The sequence below is a fragment of the Setaria italica genome, chromosome VII (assembly GCF_000263155.2).
Source record: "Setaria italica strain Yugu1 chromosome VII, Setaria_italica_v2.0, whole genome shotgun sequence".
Taxonomy (NCBI): Eukaryota; Viridiplantae; Streptophyta; class Magnoliopsida; order Poales; family Poaceae; genus Setaria; species Setaria italica.
This window is the reverse complement of record NC_028456.1, coordinates 28,934,031-28,949,521: the sequence shown is the minus strand read 5'-3', so window position 1 is coordinate 28,949,521 and position 15,491 is coordinate 28,934,031. Positions and strand designations below refer to the sequence as shown.

At 45.1% G+C, this 15,491-nt stretch overlaps 5 protein-coding genes across 6 annotated transcripts in view; 1 reads left to right on the top strand and 4 right to left on the bottom strand.

Annotated features, from left to right (window-relative positions):
• The window catches only part of LOC101768464, a 4,406-nt gene extending 2,259 nt beyond the window's left edge, over positions 1 to 2,147 (top strand). Inside the window, exon 4 of one of the 2 annotated variants that reach the window (XM_012847900.3) lies at positions 1,434 to 2,147. In XM_012847900.3, the coding sequence (XP_012703354.1) occupies positions 1,434 to 1,448 (15 nt within the window). In that variant the 3' untranslated portion in view covers positions 1,449 to 2,147. Of the gene's footprint in view, positions 1 to 1,430 lie in introns of both variants that reach the window. The other variant, XM_012847899.3, reaches the window with a different exon arrangement.
• Positions 41 to 2,753, bottom strand: LOC101768861 (myb family transcription factor PHL11). The gene is made up of 6 exons (XM_004976625.3): positions 2,363 to 2,753; positions 1,735 to 1,811; positions 1,582 to 1,642; positions 1,412 to 1,487; positions 686 to 755; positions 41 to 594 (listed from the first exon to the last, which is right to left on the bottom strand). The coding sequence occupies exons 1-6, from the start codon at positions 2,490 to 2,492 to the stop codon at positions 172 to 174; spliced, it is 837 nt and encodes a 278-aa protein (XP_004976682.1). The 5' UTR covers positions 2,493 to 2,753; the 3' UTR covers positions 41 to 171.
• Positions 2,754 to 3,696: 943 nt separating this feature from the next.
• LOC101768061 (clathrin interactor EPSIN 1) lies at positions 3,697 to 8,729 on the bottom strand. Its single transcript, XM_004976623.3, has 11 exons — positions 8,353 to 8,729; positions 8,188 to 8,239; positions 7,676 to 7,755; positions 7,515 to 7,593; positions 7,268 to 7,351; positions 7,032 to 7,177; positions 6,721 to 6,945; positions 6,318 to 6,415; positions 5,229 to 5,407; positions 4,390 to 4,999; positions 3,697 to 4,279 (listed from the first exon to the last, which is right to left on the bottom strand). Exons 1-11 carry the CDS (start codon positions 8,391 to 8,393, stop codon positions 4,092 to 4,094), a joined length of 1,782 nt encoding a protein of 593 aa, XP_004976680.1. The 5' UTR covers positions 8,394 to 8,729; the 3' UTR covers positions 3,697 to 4,091.
• Positions 8,730 to 9,394: 665 nt separating this feature from the next.
• On the bottom strand, positions 9,395 to 12,236 carry LOC101767662 (cell division cycle 20.2, cofactor of APC complex). The gene is made up of 6 exons (XM_004976622.2): positions 11,539 to 12,236; positions 11,133 to 11,405; positions 10,770 to 11,039; positions 10,077 to 10,667; positions 9,797 to 9,959; positions 9,395 to 9,683 (listed from the first exon to the last, which is right to left on the bottom strand). The coding sequence occupies exons 1-5, from the start codon at positions 11,683 to 11,685 to the stop codon at positions 9,813 to 9,815; spliced, it is 1,428 nt and encodes a 475-aa protein (XP_004976679.1). The 5' UTR covers positions 11,686 to 12,236; the 3' UTR covers positions 9,395 to 9,683; positions 9,797 to 9,812.
• A 328-nt stretch (positions 12,237 to 12,564) lies between these two features.
• Positions 12,565 to 15,491, bottom strand: part of LOC101753757 (COBW domain-containing protein 1) — a 5,861-nt gene continuing 2,934 nt past the window's right edge. The window contains exons 2-11 of the mRNA XM_004978151.2: positions 15,417 to 15,488; positions 15,025 to 15,090; positions 14,626 to 14,806; positions 14,340 to 14,536; positions 14,143 to 14,193; positions 13,966 to 14,057; positions 13,802 to 13,869; positions 13,507 to 13,586; positions 13,270 to 13,374; positions 12,565 to 13,124 (exon numbers count right to left, since the gene is read on the bottom strand). Coding sequence (XP_004978208.1) covers positions 12,987 to 13,124; positions 13,270 to 13,374; positions 13,507 to 13,586; positions 13,802 to 13,869; positions 13,966 to 14,057; positions 14,143 to 14,193; positions 14,340 to 14,536; positions 14,626 to 14,806; positions 15,025 to 15,090; positions 15,417 to 15,488 — 1,050 coding nt within the window. The 3' untranslated portion in view covers positions 12,565 to 12,986. The remainder of the gene's footprint in view (positions 13,125 to 13,269; positions 13,375 to 13,506; positions 13,587 to 13,801; positions 13,870 to 13,965; positions 14,058 to 14,142; positions 14,194 to 14,339; positions 14,537 to 14,625; positions 14,807 to 15,024; positions 15,091 to 15,416; positions 15,489 to 15,491) is intronic.

The window sequence follows — 15,491 nt, the reverse complement described above, 5'->3', positions numbered from 1 at the left end:
ACGCGTCAACTACAATGGTGTTGGGAGACAGGCATTTCCGCAGATTTTACATTAGCAGAGAGTAAAGCAAATTTGTGAGCTGTGGACAAGCATACTCAGTACCCACAGGAAAGAAATAGCCTAATAATAAAGAGTTAACTTCCCAAAACTGTCAGCTTCTTGAACAAATCTCTATATCATCTGCTGGTTGATTTTCAAATCTACCTCACATGCTTGCATTCCTCTAGAGGAGAGGTCATATCCGCCTTTAATATTCAAGTCTAGTTGGAGCAAGTCTTCAGTTTTTGGTGTCCATTTGACTTCCTTTGCCCCCTGACATCCTACTTGGTAGAGCTGAAAGCCTAAATTATTGTCTTTATGTTTGTCATCAGATAAAGCTTTCACCAATTGTTCGTTATTTTCTTCGCACACTCTAGTTGCATTGTCCATGAAACCTGATAGTGCTAGGTTGAAGTCCATGAGCTGTGATCTGGTTGATTCTATGTTGTCACTGGGTGCATTTACATCGGAGGAAATGTTTCTCTCAGCTTTCTCTAGTATCGCCTTTAAGTACTTCCCTTGGGCCTCAATTCGCATCTGCAGCTTCTTTTGCACCTGATTGCAGACATAAGCTCTCGTAATGTTAAGGAACAAAGTTTTGGAGTGCATAAGCTCGTGGCAGCGATGTAAACTGTCTTACTCTTACCTCAAGTTGTTCTTGTAGTTTTCTTTGGACTTGAATTTGATACCTTAGTGCATCAGCAAGTGGCATCTCTCTGATTTACATAAAAAAATATTTTAGAAATGGTTAGTTCAACCATTACCCATAAAAGTTCAACAATAAAAAGGTGTCCAATTTAGTCACATAACGAAAAGCAATCAGTTGTATTCACATTCCTGGGTCTCTTTGTACAAGGAAATTGGCAGACAAACTTTGAAGTTTGAAGATATAAAGTGGAAATAGTTTGCATTTACTGTAAATTAATACTTGATCTTAGCAGGTGAATTTCTAATCAGGGCCCCATTTATATTATTATCTACTGATAGACAGATTCCTGGTTTGGGATTTTGACTCATCCAATTTTTGGTTTCCTCTTATTGTGATTATGCTTCTACGTCCCATACATGCAGCAAAATAATACCTGTTTTGTAGATGTTTCAGAAATCCACTATGATTGACAACTGATGTTGTTGCCTGTGAGAATAGGAGTTGGGTAGGGCAAGTAATATAGCAGCTTAAACTAAGGTTCAGATAGGAAACCCAATCATTGTGTTGCTTTTGTCAGGGACTGCTTTGTGGCATTTACAGTTGTCTACTTAAACACAATGCATTATGCTAATTGCAACAAATATAGGTTGACTTCCTGTAGTGCGCAAAGGCCGGATATATCACTTGCAAGTAGTTGGACAGCGAAAGGTAATTGCTAGTTACCCTGTGTTCTTTCCTTCAGCAGGAACACCTGGAATAGGTGTTGGAGTGGGAAAACTGAGGCCTGGTGCGGCAAATCCTGATGACAGAAGAAGCGAAAGTACGAAGATAAGAATGGAAACTTTGCTCGGTAAATCCTGATGATAGAAAGTGACGAAGTGCAAGGTTCATACCACCACCGTTGGCAAGTTCCAGACCTGTGCTTTTCTTTCCCTGTTTTCCGAGTCTATATTTCTATGCACATCAGTATCAATGTCACAATCTGTTAGTACAATGGAGCACAAGTGTCTAGCAATGCTAAAGCGGTGAAGAAATAGAGCTCAAACCTGAAGATGGCTTTTCAGATGGTACAGAGTGAGGCCTTTCATGCCCATCAATCTGAGCACCGACTTTGGCGTTGCTTCTGTTCCGGTCAGCACAAGAAATGGTTACTCAAGAATACAGATATGCTCAAGGAAACAAAATTCAGATGAGCATGAGATTGATTAGCTACAGAGTGTCAGTTCAGAGAAGGAAAGATGAATTGCGCTTGATCTATTTTCTAGCATGACAGATGACGTGACTACCACTGTTTTTTTTTATTGAAGAAAAACTACCACTGTTTCGAAAGGAAATTCTTGACAATGTTCTCGTCAACTGTCTTCATTGCGCCTATGCCAATTGAATTATACATGTGCCTTTTAGGCTGTTTGACTATGCTGTATTGAACTTGCACAAGGCTCTATGGTCAACTACTCAACCAGGCAGTAGCTGAGTAGCTCACAGCCAAGCCGAGCAGAGTTCGGCCTGAACAATGCACGCCTACATGCTCTGCACTGTAATAGCAGCATGGCACTAGCAGATTGCAGAGGATTTTAGGAGCCATCGCCTTCAGGTCCAGAAGGCTTCATCAGGACAGAGTAAACTATCTGATCGAGGAACCGAAGCAGGAAGGAAAGGAAAGAGAGGACTCACTGTCCGGGCCGCCGAGCTTGTCGACGGCGTCGACGAAGCGCTGGTGGAGGTCCGGCGTCCACCGCAGCCGCGGCTTGGGGTCCCGCGACATCGCCCCACCGCCACCGCCGCCGTATCTCCCCTCCATCATTCCTTCCTTCCCGGCGATCGCCGCTCCCTCTCCACGTCCTAGGGGGAAGCGATGATGCCGCGGCCGGTGTAACGCGAGCGTGAGCACAGGTGTATGTGAGGACAAGAGCGCGGAGCGAGGTGGGGAGCGCAGGGTGTGGCGGAGGAGGGCATCATGTGTGTGAGGAATCTAGGACGACTTGAGCAGCTAGCGCTTGGGGTGGTGCAACGCATCGCAACGCAACGGCGCGTGGAACCAAACAAAACGAAACGAACGGGCATCTCGGCAGCGCCCGCCTCCAATCCGGGGGAGCCACTTGGCCGCCGCTCCTTCAGATTCAGACACGAGACACACCCGGTACAGGAAAATTATGAACAAAATTTAGCACAGTTAGGACGCATGATTTCAAGAAAAAGAAAAGGAAATCCGTGTGATCCTGCTCCTGCCGTTTCAAATACTGTCTTGTCAGTAGCTTCATCCTGAAAGAACATGTAGACACTCATTCTGCAGTAACAAAGTAGTTGCATTCAGATTCGTTCAGAACGATCCAACCAAGGCGGGTACAAGGACAGGGAGGGAAAATTGCCGCCAGATCACGTCGGTTTCGAATCTCTGCGTGGGAACGGGACGGCGGGGGCGCACGCGGCAGCGCGGGGAGCGCAGCGGCGGCTCGGGTGGGGCCCTCGAGCGGGAGGTTCGGCGGAGATGGCGGGCGCTGATATCGGCTGGAATATTCGCGCCAGCTGTGGCCGCGAGCCGCCGTGTGAGCCGCTGACCGCCGCCGCCCTCCTCTTGTTGTTGGATCCCATGGATGAGTCTCCATCCCAACCTCCAAGCGTCGGAGTCCACGCATCCAGCAGGGCATCGTCGCCGCAGATGATTAGCCGAATGCTAAAACCGGTAGATTCGAGCATCTCCGTATAACCCCTAGTGTGGCTCTTTTCGTACAATGCCACATTGTTTTCGATCAATTTGTGGCATAAACTGCGAGGCTGCGAGGAAAGATTCGACGAACCGCCTGTTTTGGCGTTGCTGCAGCGTCACTTTCCTGATTCAGTGCTGTTGGAACCCACCGCAGCCCTGCAATCTGCCGATGCCCTGAACCTGATGGCTCCATTTACAGACCATGTTGCCATCAGGCCGGACTCGCAAACATCTTCGCCTGAACAAGCTGAATCGCATTCAGTTCACACATCTACAGGCGCCAATCAGTATCAGTCATGAGTCAACATCACCAAGGGCACAGATTCTCCTTATTACTGAAACAAAATCTCAAGCATTGCAAGATGGTACTGTAATTACACAGACAGACAGACTGCAGAGGGAAGCCACAGGATTTACACATGCTGCATAGCAACCGGACGTATCATCCCAACTGAAACGGGGTCAGAATGGGGAGTTGTATGCTTACCCACAAACGCAATAAATATCATGCCCCACAAACCTGATAAATACCATGCAAGAGTGACAATACAGGGCAAGATTGGTTGGCACAAAATGTATAGTGGCGAAATCACCAAAGAACGAACAGAAGGAAATTAAATCAATAGGCATATATAGAAGGGGCAGGCCAGCAGAGGAAACAGCGGATAATCGGATCTCCCAGGTATTTCTCAAGGCTCATTTGAAGCCGAACTGGTGCTTGTTGTAGTTTGCTAAGCTCTCGATGCCTCCACCTTGAGTAGATGGGATACCAGACATTCCTAGGCCAGATGCCGTGCCCATGGTCCAAGAGGGCATGGCCTTCTCATCAGACCCATCACCGAGCCCACCGACGATTCCAATGTCAGCTAGGTTCACCTTCTTTGCTGCAGTTTGGCAGAAACAATGACAATCATCAACATTTCTGACATTAGATATTTGTATATCAAGTTGATAGATATAATTGACAACAAGGAAAGAGAAACAAGGAACATACGTGCACTTATGTTCAGATCAATCAATCCTCGGCTCAAGGAGTCTGCCCATATGCCAGACTTCACCTGAAAATTTTCTTTCTTTGCGCTAGGCTTGGGAGCTGCCAAAGGTGTTTGGTCTGTCTTTCCAATGTTGCTACTCGAAGAAAGATCAAAAGGGTCCTTCGCTGATTCCTCAGTGCTAGATACAAAGGCACCAAAATCAGATGCATCTGTCTTGGGAGCTGCCAAAGGTGTTTTTCCGACATTGACAGTTGAAGAAAGATCAAATGGATCTTTAGCTGCTTCCTCATTGTTCGATACAAAGGTACCAAAGTCTGATGCAGCCTGAAGGTTCTGGCTTGATGTGCTGACATTTCCAGTAGAACTGTGGGTGGGTGGTGGTACAGTAGATGATCCGGCATTTGAGCTGAAGCCACCAAATGGGTCAGATCCATCGAAACTGTTCAAAGGAATAGCACCAAAAGGATCAAAAGGTTCAGGAGCCGCTTTCTTGGATACCGAAGTGTTTACTTCAGAAGATATCCCAGAACTTGGTGGTGGAATAAACCCAGTCTGTGGCAGAAATGCTGCAGCAAAAGATGTCTTTTCCGCAAAAAGGTCAACGTTATCCTGCAGTAATTTTCTATTATGAACATGCTGAATCATGGTACGGGGAATGCAAAACTACATGATATGCTAAAAATATTTTCAATTTTTTTTTACATTGGCACACTAGCAGTGAAGCACGGTTTTCACTGTATCTATCCTCTTCCAAGTAATCCACTTGATTATAGGAATGTATGCAAGCATTAGATGATTTTCCGTATATACATAAGCCTTAACATATGGAGAAACAAACCTGGACATCCGTATTTGCAGCTGTCTCTGCGCTTGCAGTTGCTGTTTGGAAATCTGCATCAGCAAACAGATCGGCCTGTGGTTCTACGGCACTGTCTGTTGCTGGAGATGCATCAATGAAATCGTCCATCAAGTTTGGCCCAAACAGATCCACCTCGCTTGATTTAGCAGTAGCTTTGCCTACAGAAAAAAACAAACAGCATTGAGAATCGCACATAGACCCGATCACCCAATTGAAGAAATGCCAATCTATAGACATTTTTGTGCAGAAAGCCACCAAGGAACACTTCAGTGCCATAGTTGTTGTGTTTTATGTCATAAATTTATTTCTCAAGTATGCACCCTATGCTAAAATGGCCAGGTGGCAGGGAGAACCTACTCGTGTAATCTCCCCTGAACTCTGTTTTCTTTCTCTACTTAATGAATAAGGGGCATCTGTGCAGGTTATTGTAAAAGAAATCACAAATAGACAACTGACCCTATCCCTGCCTGTGATCTCCCCTGAACTCTGTTTTCTTCCTCTACTTAATGAATAGGAGGCTTCTGTACAGGTTATCGTAAAAAAAAAAATCACAAATAGACAGCTGACCCTATCCCTGCCTCAGTTAATTTTGGAAGAATTACACACAAATCTAAATTTTGGTACTTTTGGCAATGGTCAATAAAAGGCAAAAACTCACTTATTACTACAGTCATACTTGTGAGAGCCTATCTGAGGTTTCCAACACATTAATTCAGTTATCAAAGAAATATGATTCATGTAATTAGTTTACGGTATTGTTCTTATTTAAAAAAATGGACAAACTATGGTTCACTTCTCTCTCTTTTTCTAAAAATAAATGCACTAAATCTGTTCATGCTTAGAACTGGCTAAAAGCCAATCGTACAAGTTTACTTTTGGCAAAATATTTATTATTATTTTTGACACAAAAATATTTATTATTAATACAATGCAAAACTGTGACCTGAACTGCTCAACTGACTATTGTAACAAGCTTTTCTGCCGAAACTTGAACATGCACTTAATTTATAGCGAAAGGCATTCGTGGTAATGAAGTAGCATAGGCACTAAATAGGTAAAAGATTTTACCATTAGATCCACGGGGATCAAAGTCATCAAAGTCGTCCTCGCTGTTGTTTGTATTAGATGGGGGCTTCAAGGAGCTGGGCGAACTATAATCCTCATTCCTGGTTTAACAACAGTGTAAGTCTGGATAAAGCTATAAAAACGAATCACTGAACTTGACATGCTCAACAACTTGGTTCACAACAATGTGACACCAATAAAAGTAGTATTATGATTTTGTGACAACGAGTTGTACTTTCAAACCATATTAATTTTCAATTCACCTTGGACCTTACTGTTATGCCAAGCACGCAGAAAAACTACCACCAGTAACCTAACCCACAGGCTACACCAATACAACTTGAAAACCAGCAGCCCTTAATTGGTGCATGAAGAATATGATGAGTAACTTGGAAGTTGGAACTACCTTCTATCAGGCTTTGTGTCCTTTCTCAACTTACTGCCAGATTTCTGGCTGCCAGTATTACTTGTGGAGGTTTTAACAGGTTCTTTGTCCCTGTAACTGTCACCGAATGAGTCACCTTCCCTTGTGCCACTGAAACTCCCATAACGTTCGCCTGAACTGTAGTTACTGCCAAATGCGGTTGAGCTTGACTTATATGTTATCCCTGTGGACGATAGTCCAACGTACCTTCAGTCACAACAATATGTGTTATAGATGAGAACACAACCAAAAAAGTGAGAGCAAACACTCAACAATTTCTCAAGAGAACCTACTTGTCACGATTGCTGGCCGCTTTGTCTCTCACAGCCTTTATTCTCTCCTTGTCATTTAGGATGCCCACAATAGTTTCTACTTTCTTTCTCACATTTATTCCAGCATCTTTTCCATTAGGCTCCACATACTCAAAACTTGAAAGAACCTTAATGGAAACAGCATATAAAAGAAAGTGTTTAATGGTATTCAAAATCAAACAAATGAGAATATAATAAAAGCACAGAATAAGGCATACCGAGATCTTAGAATAATGGTCAAGAATGTCATCAACTGCCCTCTCAGAACCGTTTGCTATCAAGTACTCAATAATTGTCAAGGCCTGGACATAGTCTTTTCTTAGTGAACAAAACTATAGATGAAAAATTCAGACAATACAAGTTTCTCCTCTTGGTGGTCAGTATGGCCAATGGGGAAATTACAGAATAGAGACCCATCACTGCTGAAAAGATAATATCATAGAATGGTCATGAAGAAGCAATAACCTTGTACACATGACGCCAATTCGCGCCTCTCTCAGCAAGCCTACTCCATAGGACATTCATTACCATCTGGCATTCAGCACTGCAGATTTTAGAAGCATCGTTTGAGCACCAACAATAAGCAATTAATAGAAAAATACACAGCATAAGGGGCAATAACTTACAACTTCTTAGTAGCCTGTGCAAGCTCTGAAAGCGCACTACCATGAGGGCCCCATGGTTCATCACTTGTGGCATCAAGTGCCTAATATATTTTTTAACAAAACATGGGTTACTCCACAGGAAGTTATGTTGTAAAACAATTATTAGAAATTTGTTTAAAGCAAGTAACCAAATATCTATGATAATCTATTGCCATGGTAGCATATTTAAGTGTGCAGAAAAAGGGTGAGTCAGGTACCTAGAGCATTTAGATACAAAAATTCACCTTAAATTCTGAATTAACAATGCTACTTAATTTGGTAATGAAAACTCGTATCCATTTAAAATTTCTGTACACAAACTGTAGAAATAACATAATAGAGTCACAGAGAACACGTCCAAACTGCATGATTAGGGAAATGATGACTCGCTCACCCACCACATGAACCAATTAAAGAAGCGAAACTATATTACATAAAAATGGCGAATTTTTACAGAGAAACAGTGCTAAGATCTGGGTGTGGCGAGATCCGACCTTCTGCTCAATCTCGGGGACCTTTAGCACCTTCAGATTGACCTCCCTCTTGCTGCACGAACACATACGCAACAAACAAATCAGGATCTCACGGAATCGAATCCAATAAGCATCGCTCACAGAATCTGACACACTAGCGAGATCATAGACTGGGCATAAACTTACATCTCACGCACAGTCTGATCGAAAACCTTCATGAAATCCATGGCCGATGAGGAGTGGCTGCAGCCGGCTGCAGGTTATTTGGGATCAGATCTGAGCTCCGCCCGGCCCAGTTGCAGTGGCAGCTACAAGAGTGGCCCAAACTGCGCCTCGATGAGGGACACGGAGAACGAGTCGCCGACGCCGTTAGGGACGCCGCCGCAGCTTCCCGGATCCCGGTCTACTGCGTTCCCCTCGAGGTCCACGTCCGGCCTCCGCCTCCACGGAGAGGTCCCCGGCGCCGGCGGCGGAAGCGGGCGCGGGAGGAAGCGGAGGAGGGCGGGGAAGGTGAAAGAGAAAGGGGAAGCGGTGAAGTGGGCAAATGGCCACCTGCGATACAACTTGGCCATGGGTGGGTAGGAGACCATCTATGTATCTCTGGACGGTCAGGATCAGATGGGGCGTGATCTGACGGCCCACGTAGCACCACAAGTGCAGTGCCACGGACAGGAGCTGGATTTTTTTTTAGCAACCAGCTTTTGTTTTCTTGATGACACGAACACATGCAGTGGTTGGTGCTGATGTATTGCCAGCCTTCCACATTTGGTTCCTTTCTTAGGATCAGGGAATTATCATAGTCTTGACCCTTTTTTTTTTGAGGAAAAACGTAAAAACACTACCGTCATGAGACTCAAGCTTGGTTGCACCATAGTGAACCACTCCATTAATCTTTCCATTATGAGGTATGGAGAATCCTAATCTATAATCAAGAACTGGCCAGAAGTAACCCGGAGGAACTGAAATTTGAGCGATCATAGTTCTATACAAAATAGCGATGCCGTACAAAATCAGTGAACAGTTGAAGCCTCTCTACCGTGGCCTGACACAGCATGCAGTAGGAATATAGGATCATTCAGCATGCAAATTCTGCTCCCTTTCTTTTGAGAAATTCAGTAACTGTTGAGTTGGCAACATGCTAATATCAGCATTTTGCTATTCCTCTTGCCATCAGAAAGCACGAAAAACGTGAGTAGACACATGGCCTGGACGCTAAGCAAAGTAACTGTTAAGTGTAAAACACGGAAATATTATAGAAGTTTTTTTTATATAAAACTGTATGTACAATATTATGGACCAGCAACCAGTGTTACCAGCATACCAAGGAGACATATAATGTAAATGTGATTATAGCGCTAGAAAACCCAAAATAGTCAACTACTGTACACATGTCAACTACTGTAAATGTGTATGATGCTCTCTTCTATTGGACATCAGCTCGATGGTGTTTTGGCGATGACGTTGAAGGGCCTCGTTCCTATTAACAGGTCTGGAGGTTCTGGAAGGTCTCTTTGGAACTGCAAAAGAGACAAAAAGACTATCAGGGCTACCTGGTTAAGAATTAGTAGTAATTGTGACTCTGTGAAACGATAAGCAGGCAAAGGATTAGCATGAAGGGGTAGAATGATACCAATGATGCCATTTCTTCATCGGATATGGTTGAAGCTATTGAAGATCCCAGTGTGGGAAGCCTTGGCTGCAGCCTTAGGCGCCGCTTCAGGAGTTCCAAACACATTCCAGAACCGTAATGTCTCATCTGCTGCAGCAGATGCCACAGTGCATCCATCAGGGCTCTGCAGAATTACCACAAGGCAAAGCAAGCAATCCATAAACAGGGTGTTCACAACAATTCATGCAAGACACGAAGTAAGGCAAGCAAAAAGCACAGGGTGTAAGGGAGCAAAGATTACCTGAGCCATGAACAGGACGCGGGAGGTATGGCCATTGAGTTCGGCCATCTTAACCATCGATGGGTACTTCCACAGGGTGAGCTGATTCTGAGTGAACCCGTGTGAGCTTAGCAGCTCCCTCTCATTCTTGTTCCAGAGCAGTGCGCACACTTGCGATCCAGTGTCAACTGAGTTGAGGCATGCACCAGTGTGGGTGTTCCAGAACTTGATGCAGCGATCACCCCCACCACCGCCAGAAGCCAGCAGGTTGCTTTGGAATGGGCACCATGCCAGTGCCTTCACGGCAGCCAAGTGATCCTGAAGCCTGTGCAACCATTGCGTACGCCCTGCAGACTGCACAGAGGATGACATGGACACATCCCAGATGTGTAGGAGGTTGTCATTTCCACCACTGGCCAGTTGCTGCCCTGATCCTGACCATTTGAGCCCACACACCTCCTGCTCATGTCCATGGTATGTCTGCACAACACTGTTCCTGATCCTCACATCATTGTTCACGATCTTGCCGTCCATGCCACCAGTTGTCAAGATGCTGTCGTTCCATGCCATAGAACCAACCCTCAACTCATGCACACCTCGCAGTGTCCTCAGCTGCAGAGAAAATCAATCACAATGAGCATCTTCAGCAAAACCAAAAGAAACAAAACCATTGGTAATAGAACACATCATCAGAAGCGCCCAAGAAGTACCAACCAGTCGGTTCGAGGTAGTGTCAAAAAGCTGGACATCAGAGGAGTTCAGTCCTACAGCAATGTGCCGGCCATCAGGAGCCCAGCTAACGCTTGTGACAGGACCAAAGTCCTCATCAATGGTAACAAGCTCAGAAGTAGACCCACTGGAGGCATCCCAGAGGTACACCGTGCTGCCTAGCGCAATGGACAGCACATTGCTGCTTCCCCAATCTAGCAGGTTGAGGTAGTAATCGTCAGCGAGCTCTGGCGCATCCAGAGTCCTCTCTGAAGACTGCGTGAATTGCCAAGGCACATTCAGTCAGTAACCATCATGGATTGGCACTTCAACCGCAACACCAAAGAACGACACAGCTACAGTGCATACCTGGGGAATGTGTCGGCGCTGCTTCGCCGGCTTGGCTTGGACCACATCAGAACGGAGATCCGTGAGCACGTTCTGAGGCTCTGGCGGCTTGTTCCGGAAGGCGAGTATCCTGGTGCGGTTGTTGAGCAGCTTCTCGGCCAGCAGCTTGCGGTACGCCTCCTTGGCCGGGGACACCGCCGCTGCCGGGTTCTCCTTGCCCTTCCTCGGTTCCGTCAGCAGGTAATGCGCAAAGTCCATGTCCATCGCCGACCGCTCCGGGATGAACCTGTCGCCCTGCAAAGCAAGATGATCAACCGTTCAGGCATTCCGTCGAACAGCCTGCGTGCTCGTGCGAAGGATGGGTTCCTACGAACAGCCTGCGTGCGCGTGCGTGCGAAGAAAGGGAGATTGGGGGTCAAGAACTCACGTAGCACTTGGCCGACGGGTTGCGGGGCCCCGTGCTGAGCGGCGGCATGTACGGCCTGGACCCTGCCTCCTGGAGCGCCGGCCGCGGCGGCGCCGCGCGTCGGCTGCCGCACTTCTGCGACGAGATGGAGTTGGATCCTGCGTCCATGGGTTAGAACTAGGAGCAACAAGAACAAGTAAACAGAGCACGCCGCAGCTAGTAGAAGGGATCTACTACTACCGCCACGAACAAGATCAACGCAGAAATCAACACGAGCAATGTAACTACACAGAAACAGGATTCACGCAAAAGTATCCTACCGCAAAGATTCTACTCTAGTACCAAAGAACAAGAAACCAGAACGAAACTAACGATTCAACTCAGAGAAACAATCAGATTTTTTTTCTTCTACTAGACCGGCACACGCAGCAGACAATCCAATCAAAGAGACTCGAAAAGGGGGAGGAGAGGAGCCTGGGATCTCGGAGAGCTTTGGTCGCGAGACGGCGTCGTCCCCCCGATCGCTCGCTGGATTCGCTGGCGGCGACGGAGGACGATGAGATCGGGAGCCGAGAGGAGGGAGGGGGGAGGATTTTGCTTAGGCGGCGGGGAGGGCTTCTTGGTCGGATCCGTGGAGGAGATTGTACGGGAAGGAGGGAGAAGGGCTTTGTAGCCGTAACGGCTAGTGCCCGAGGAAATCAGCCGTTGGGTTGCGGGTAGCGGCCTGCCTGGCTCCGGTTGGCTTGGGCGCTTGGCAGGCAGGGTTAGCGTGTACCCGTGTACGCAGTTGGGCACCCGGCAAGTATACGCTTGATTGGTTGGTATTGCTGTGTACACAGTGCTGTACTGCCTATGGTTTTTTTTTCTGGCTAATTAATCTGCTTGATCAAGTCTATTTCTGAAGTAATTGGATTTGATCTTATGGTTAGATTCAGTCAAATAGCAACCATGACATGAAAAGCACGTTTTTAAAAACTCTAATGGCATGAAATCTTTAGTTTTGCTGTCGACATTACATGGATTGATTTATAATTTATCACACTCGGGTTGATTTCATATCAAGAATAAGGGGGCTCGTTCGGTTACTCTGGAATGAGTCCCTCAAACGATTCCCGGTTGGAATGGTTCATTAATTTGTATAATCTTGATAAGCTGGATTGGTTCCTCGGTCCAATCCTAACTAACCGAACGGACCCAAACTCAACTAAAGTTTCTCAGCTCACAAGCCTGGTACTAACCCAGATGGCACGTAAACACAAACCTTGGGCACTAATGCATCACAAAAATGGATAGTCCTATACCTAGCATGTTGGTAATTCGTAACTGTAACAGTGATCAGTTTCTCAGACGAACATGAGGCGAACATCAGCAGGAAAACATACAGCATCCTGTATCTGCCTGCACTTTACACCTTGTGGTGCTTCTGTTCGTAACTCCAACCTCCCAGGATCAAGGCGTGACTAGAGAATTCATAGTAAGCAACCGTTGAAGGCTTTTCGCAGCGCCGCTTCGTCCAAATTTCTGCCAATAAACACTAGTTTGCTGATTCTCTTCTCATCAGGTTCCCAGGGCTTTGCCGGGCATCCTTCCAGCATAGAGTGCACACCCTATAATTTTGGAAGTTAGCATGGGGAAAAAGTCTTTCTGTGCTAGCAAAAGATGCAAGAAAACGTACCGATAAAATCAGAACTATACTGGAGTAGCATCAAATTCATTGAAGTAAATGGACAGGAAGATAGTAAATTGACTAACCTGAAATACGAAGCGTCCAGTGGACTCATTTACGGATATAACACCCTTTAATCTGTACAGATCTTCCCCTTTCTCATCAACCAGCCTCTCCAGCCAATCATTTACCTTCAAAAGGAAGTAGCAATAAACAAGCCAGTTCATGCAGACGTGACTTAGCAATGAAGGGACAAAGACTGAAAACACATAATATTTCAAGCAAGTTCTTCAGTACATTGAGTTAACCCAAGTACAATTTACCTCATCAAGATCAAGTACCCCCTCCGAAACAATGCTCACACTAGTGACAGCTGAATCATGAACATGATCATGATGGTGTCCTATAAGCCAGCAGAGTAAACTAAAATTCAGACAGAAAGTAAAAAACAATATGCTCTCACACAAGTGCAAGCAAAATACTGGTGGTCAAATTTCACTGCCACGTGCCACCTCAATTTGAATTTTACTTGTCACCATTTTTCTTCCATCACAAAATTTGATTTAAGATACAAACCCAGAAGATACAGGACATCAGACAGCAAAGTATGAACTTTACCATGTGCATCTCCATGGTGACAGTGGCCTGTCTCCTTGCTTTGTTGCAATTGAACTTCAGCCTCAATCCTGCATTTAATTTACCTCAATTAGAGAAGCAATAAATGGTACTGGAGGATCATAGCCCAATGATCTTCAATACCAAAGAAAGTAAACATTACTAACCTGTCAAGGTCATAGCCTCCAATTCCTAGCACAAAATCCATATCAACATCGCCAAATTTTGCCTTTTTCATCTGTGCCATTCCATTTATGAGCTGCGAGAAGAAAGAAAAGAACCAGCATGAATGAATAAACCATCAGCTTCCATTCTTATTGCATGAAGTTGTTATACCAATCTACCTTAATTTTGTTAGTTAATGCCTCCAGTTCTGCATCATTAACCAAATCAATCTGTATTATGGAAGTTACAGAACATTAGAATAGCAAGTGATGTTTCTGAAAGTTCTATTCTGAAACCAGGAAAAATGTAGAAATAGATGTAACTAAGAACTACTAGTACTGACTCTTTTGAATCTTCTATACATGATAATAAATACCTTATTCAATATAATCCGGTCTGCATAAGCAACTTGTTCTACTGCCTCGTTTACAACCCATCTGGCTTTTACTTCATTCAAATGCTTCATGGCATGCTTGCAATCAACCATAGTAACCACACCATCAAGTTTCACATATTTAGAAACTAGTTCATCTGAACAGAATGTCTCAATAACAGGACCAGGTTTTGCAAGACCTGGACAATGAAGTTGACTGTCAGGCGCTCAGAAATCAATAGCAGGCTCATAATGCAAGAAAGAGGGACTTGCATCCAATGAGATCCACCTGTTGTTTCAATAACAATATGATCAAACTTGTCCCCCTTCTGCTTCACCAACTTCAGAAGCATCTTTACAAGATCCCCTCGGACAGTGCAGCACAAGCAGCCATTATTCACCATTACAATGTCCTCAGCAACAGAAGAGTGGCTAGCAACAAGCGAGCTATCAATATCCACCTCGCCAAACTACACAAGAAAATCGAATATGGCTCATTCATAGTGTATCAGTTGGCTTCACAATGCTAATTGAGCCAACTTAGTGCAAACATCAGCCTATTGCAGAACAGGATATGAAACACAAAGATAACAATGGTAAACATGAAGAATATATTATGCATGGCTGAATGCACAATGTTAACCAGGGAAAGAAAACATGGAAAGAGACGCATATATATTCAAATTGCCTCATTTTCGATGACAGCGATCCTCTTCCCGTGCTGTGAAGTTAAAATGTGGTTCAGGAGGGTTGTCTGCAAAATTATAGATTTCAGTACAATTATCCAACCTTAATAGACAATCATTAGTGTATTATATGCTAAATGTATCATGTATGTGGTTTAAAACAACAATCATCATAAGCCGCTGTCTGAGCATTGCATTTCACAAGTAGAGCACCATGTGTGTCCCAATATTTGGGATCGGGTGGAGGAAGTGCCGAACAATCACATCAGCCGCTGTCTGAGCTGAAGGAAACTTGCAGCGGGCAGCGGCTACAGACTATACTATACTAGACATGGACACCAATCCGTAAGCACTGTACGAGAAGGGAAGGGCGGGTGGGAGGGCGAGGCGGCACCTTGCCGGAGCCGAGGAAGCCGGTGATGACGGTGGCGGGGACGCGGGTATCCAGCGCCTGTGCGTCGAAAGGCCG

Coding starts and splice junctions, on each gene's coding strand:
- LOC101768861 (XM_004976625.3), bottom strand. CDS start 2,492: ATGATGGAGGGGAGATACGGCGGCGGTGGCGGTGGGGCGATGTCGCGG. Junction 1,643..1,734: donor ATCTGAAAAGCCATCTTCAG/GTTTGAGCTCTA, acceptor TGATGTGCATAG/AAATATAGACTCGGAAAACA. Junction 595..685: donor AACTACAAGAACAACTTGAG/GTAAGAGTAAGA, acceptor GTCTGCAATCAG/GTGCAAAAGAAGCTGCAGAT.
- LOC101768061 (XM_004976623.3), bottom strand. CDS start 8,393: ATGGATTTCATGAAGGTTTTCGATCAGACTGTGCGTGAGAT. Junction 8,240..8,352: donor GATCAGACTGTGCGTGAGAT/GTAAGTTTATGC, acceptor GTGTTCGTGCAG/CAAGAGGGAGGTCAATCTGA. Junction 7,178..7,267: donor ACCATTATTCTAAGATCTCG/GTATGCCTTATT, acceptor GTTTCCATTAAG/GTTCTTTCAAGTTTTGAGTA.
- LOC101767662 (XM_004976622.2), bottom strand. CDS start 11,685: ATGGACGCAGGATCCAACTCCATCTCGTCGCAGAAGTGCGGCAGCCGA. Junction 11,040..11,132: donor AGCGCCGACACATTCCCCAG/GTATGCACTGTA, acceptor CAATTCACGCAG/TCTTCAGAGAGGACTCTGGA. Junction 9,960..10,076: donor GCGTCCTGTTCATGGCTCAG/GTAATCTTTGCT, acceptor GTAATTCTGCAG/AGCCCTGATGGATGCACTGT.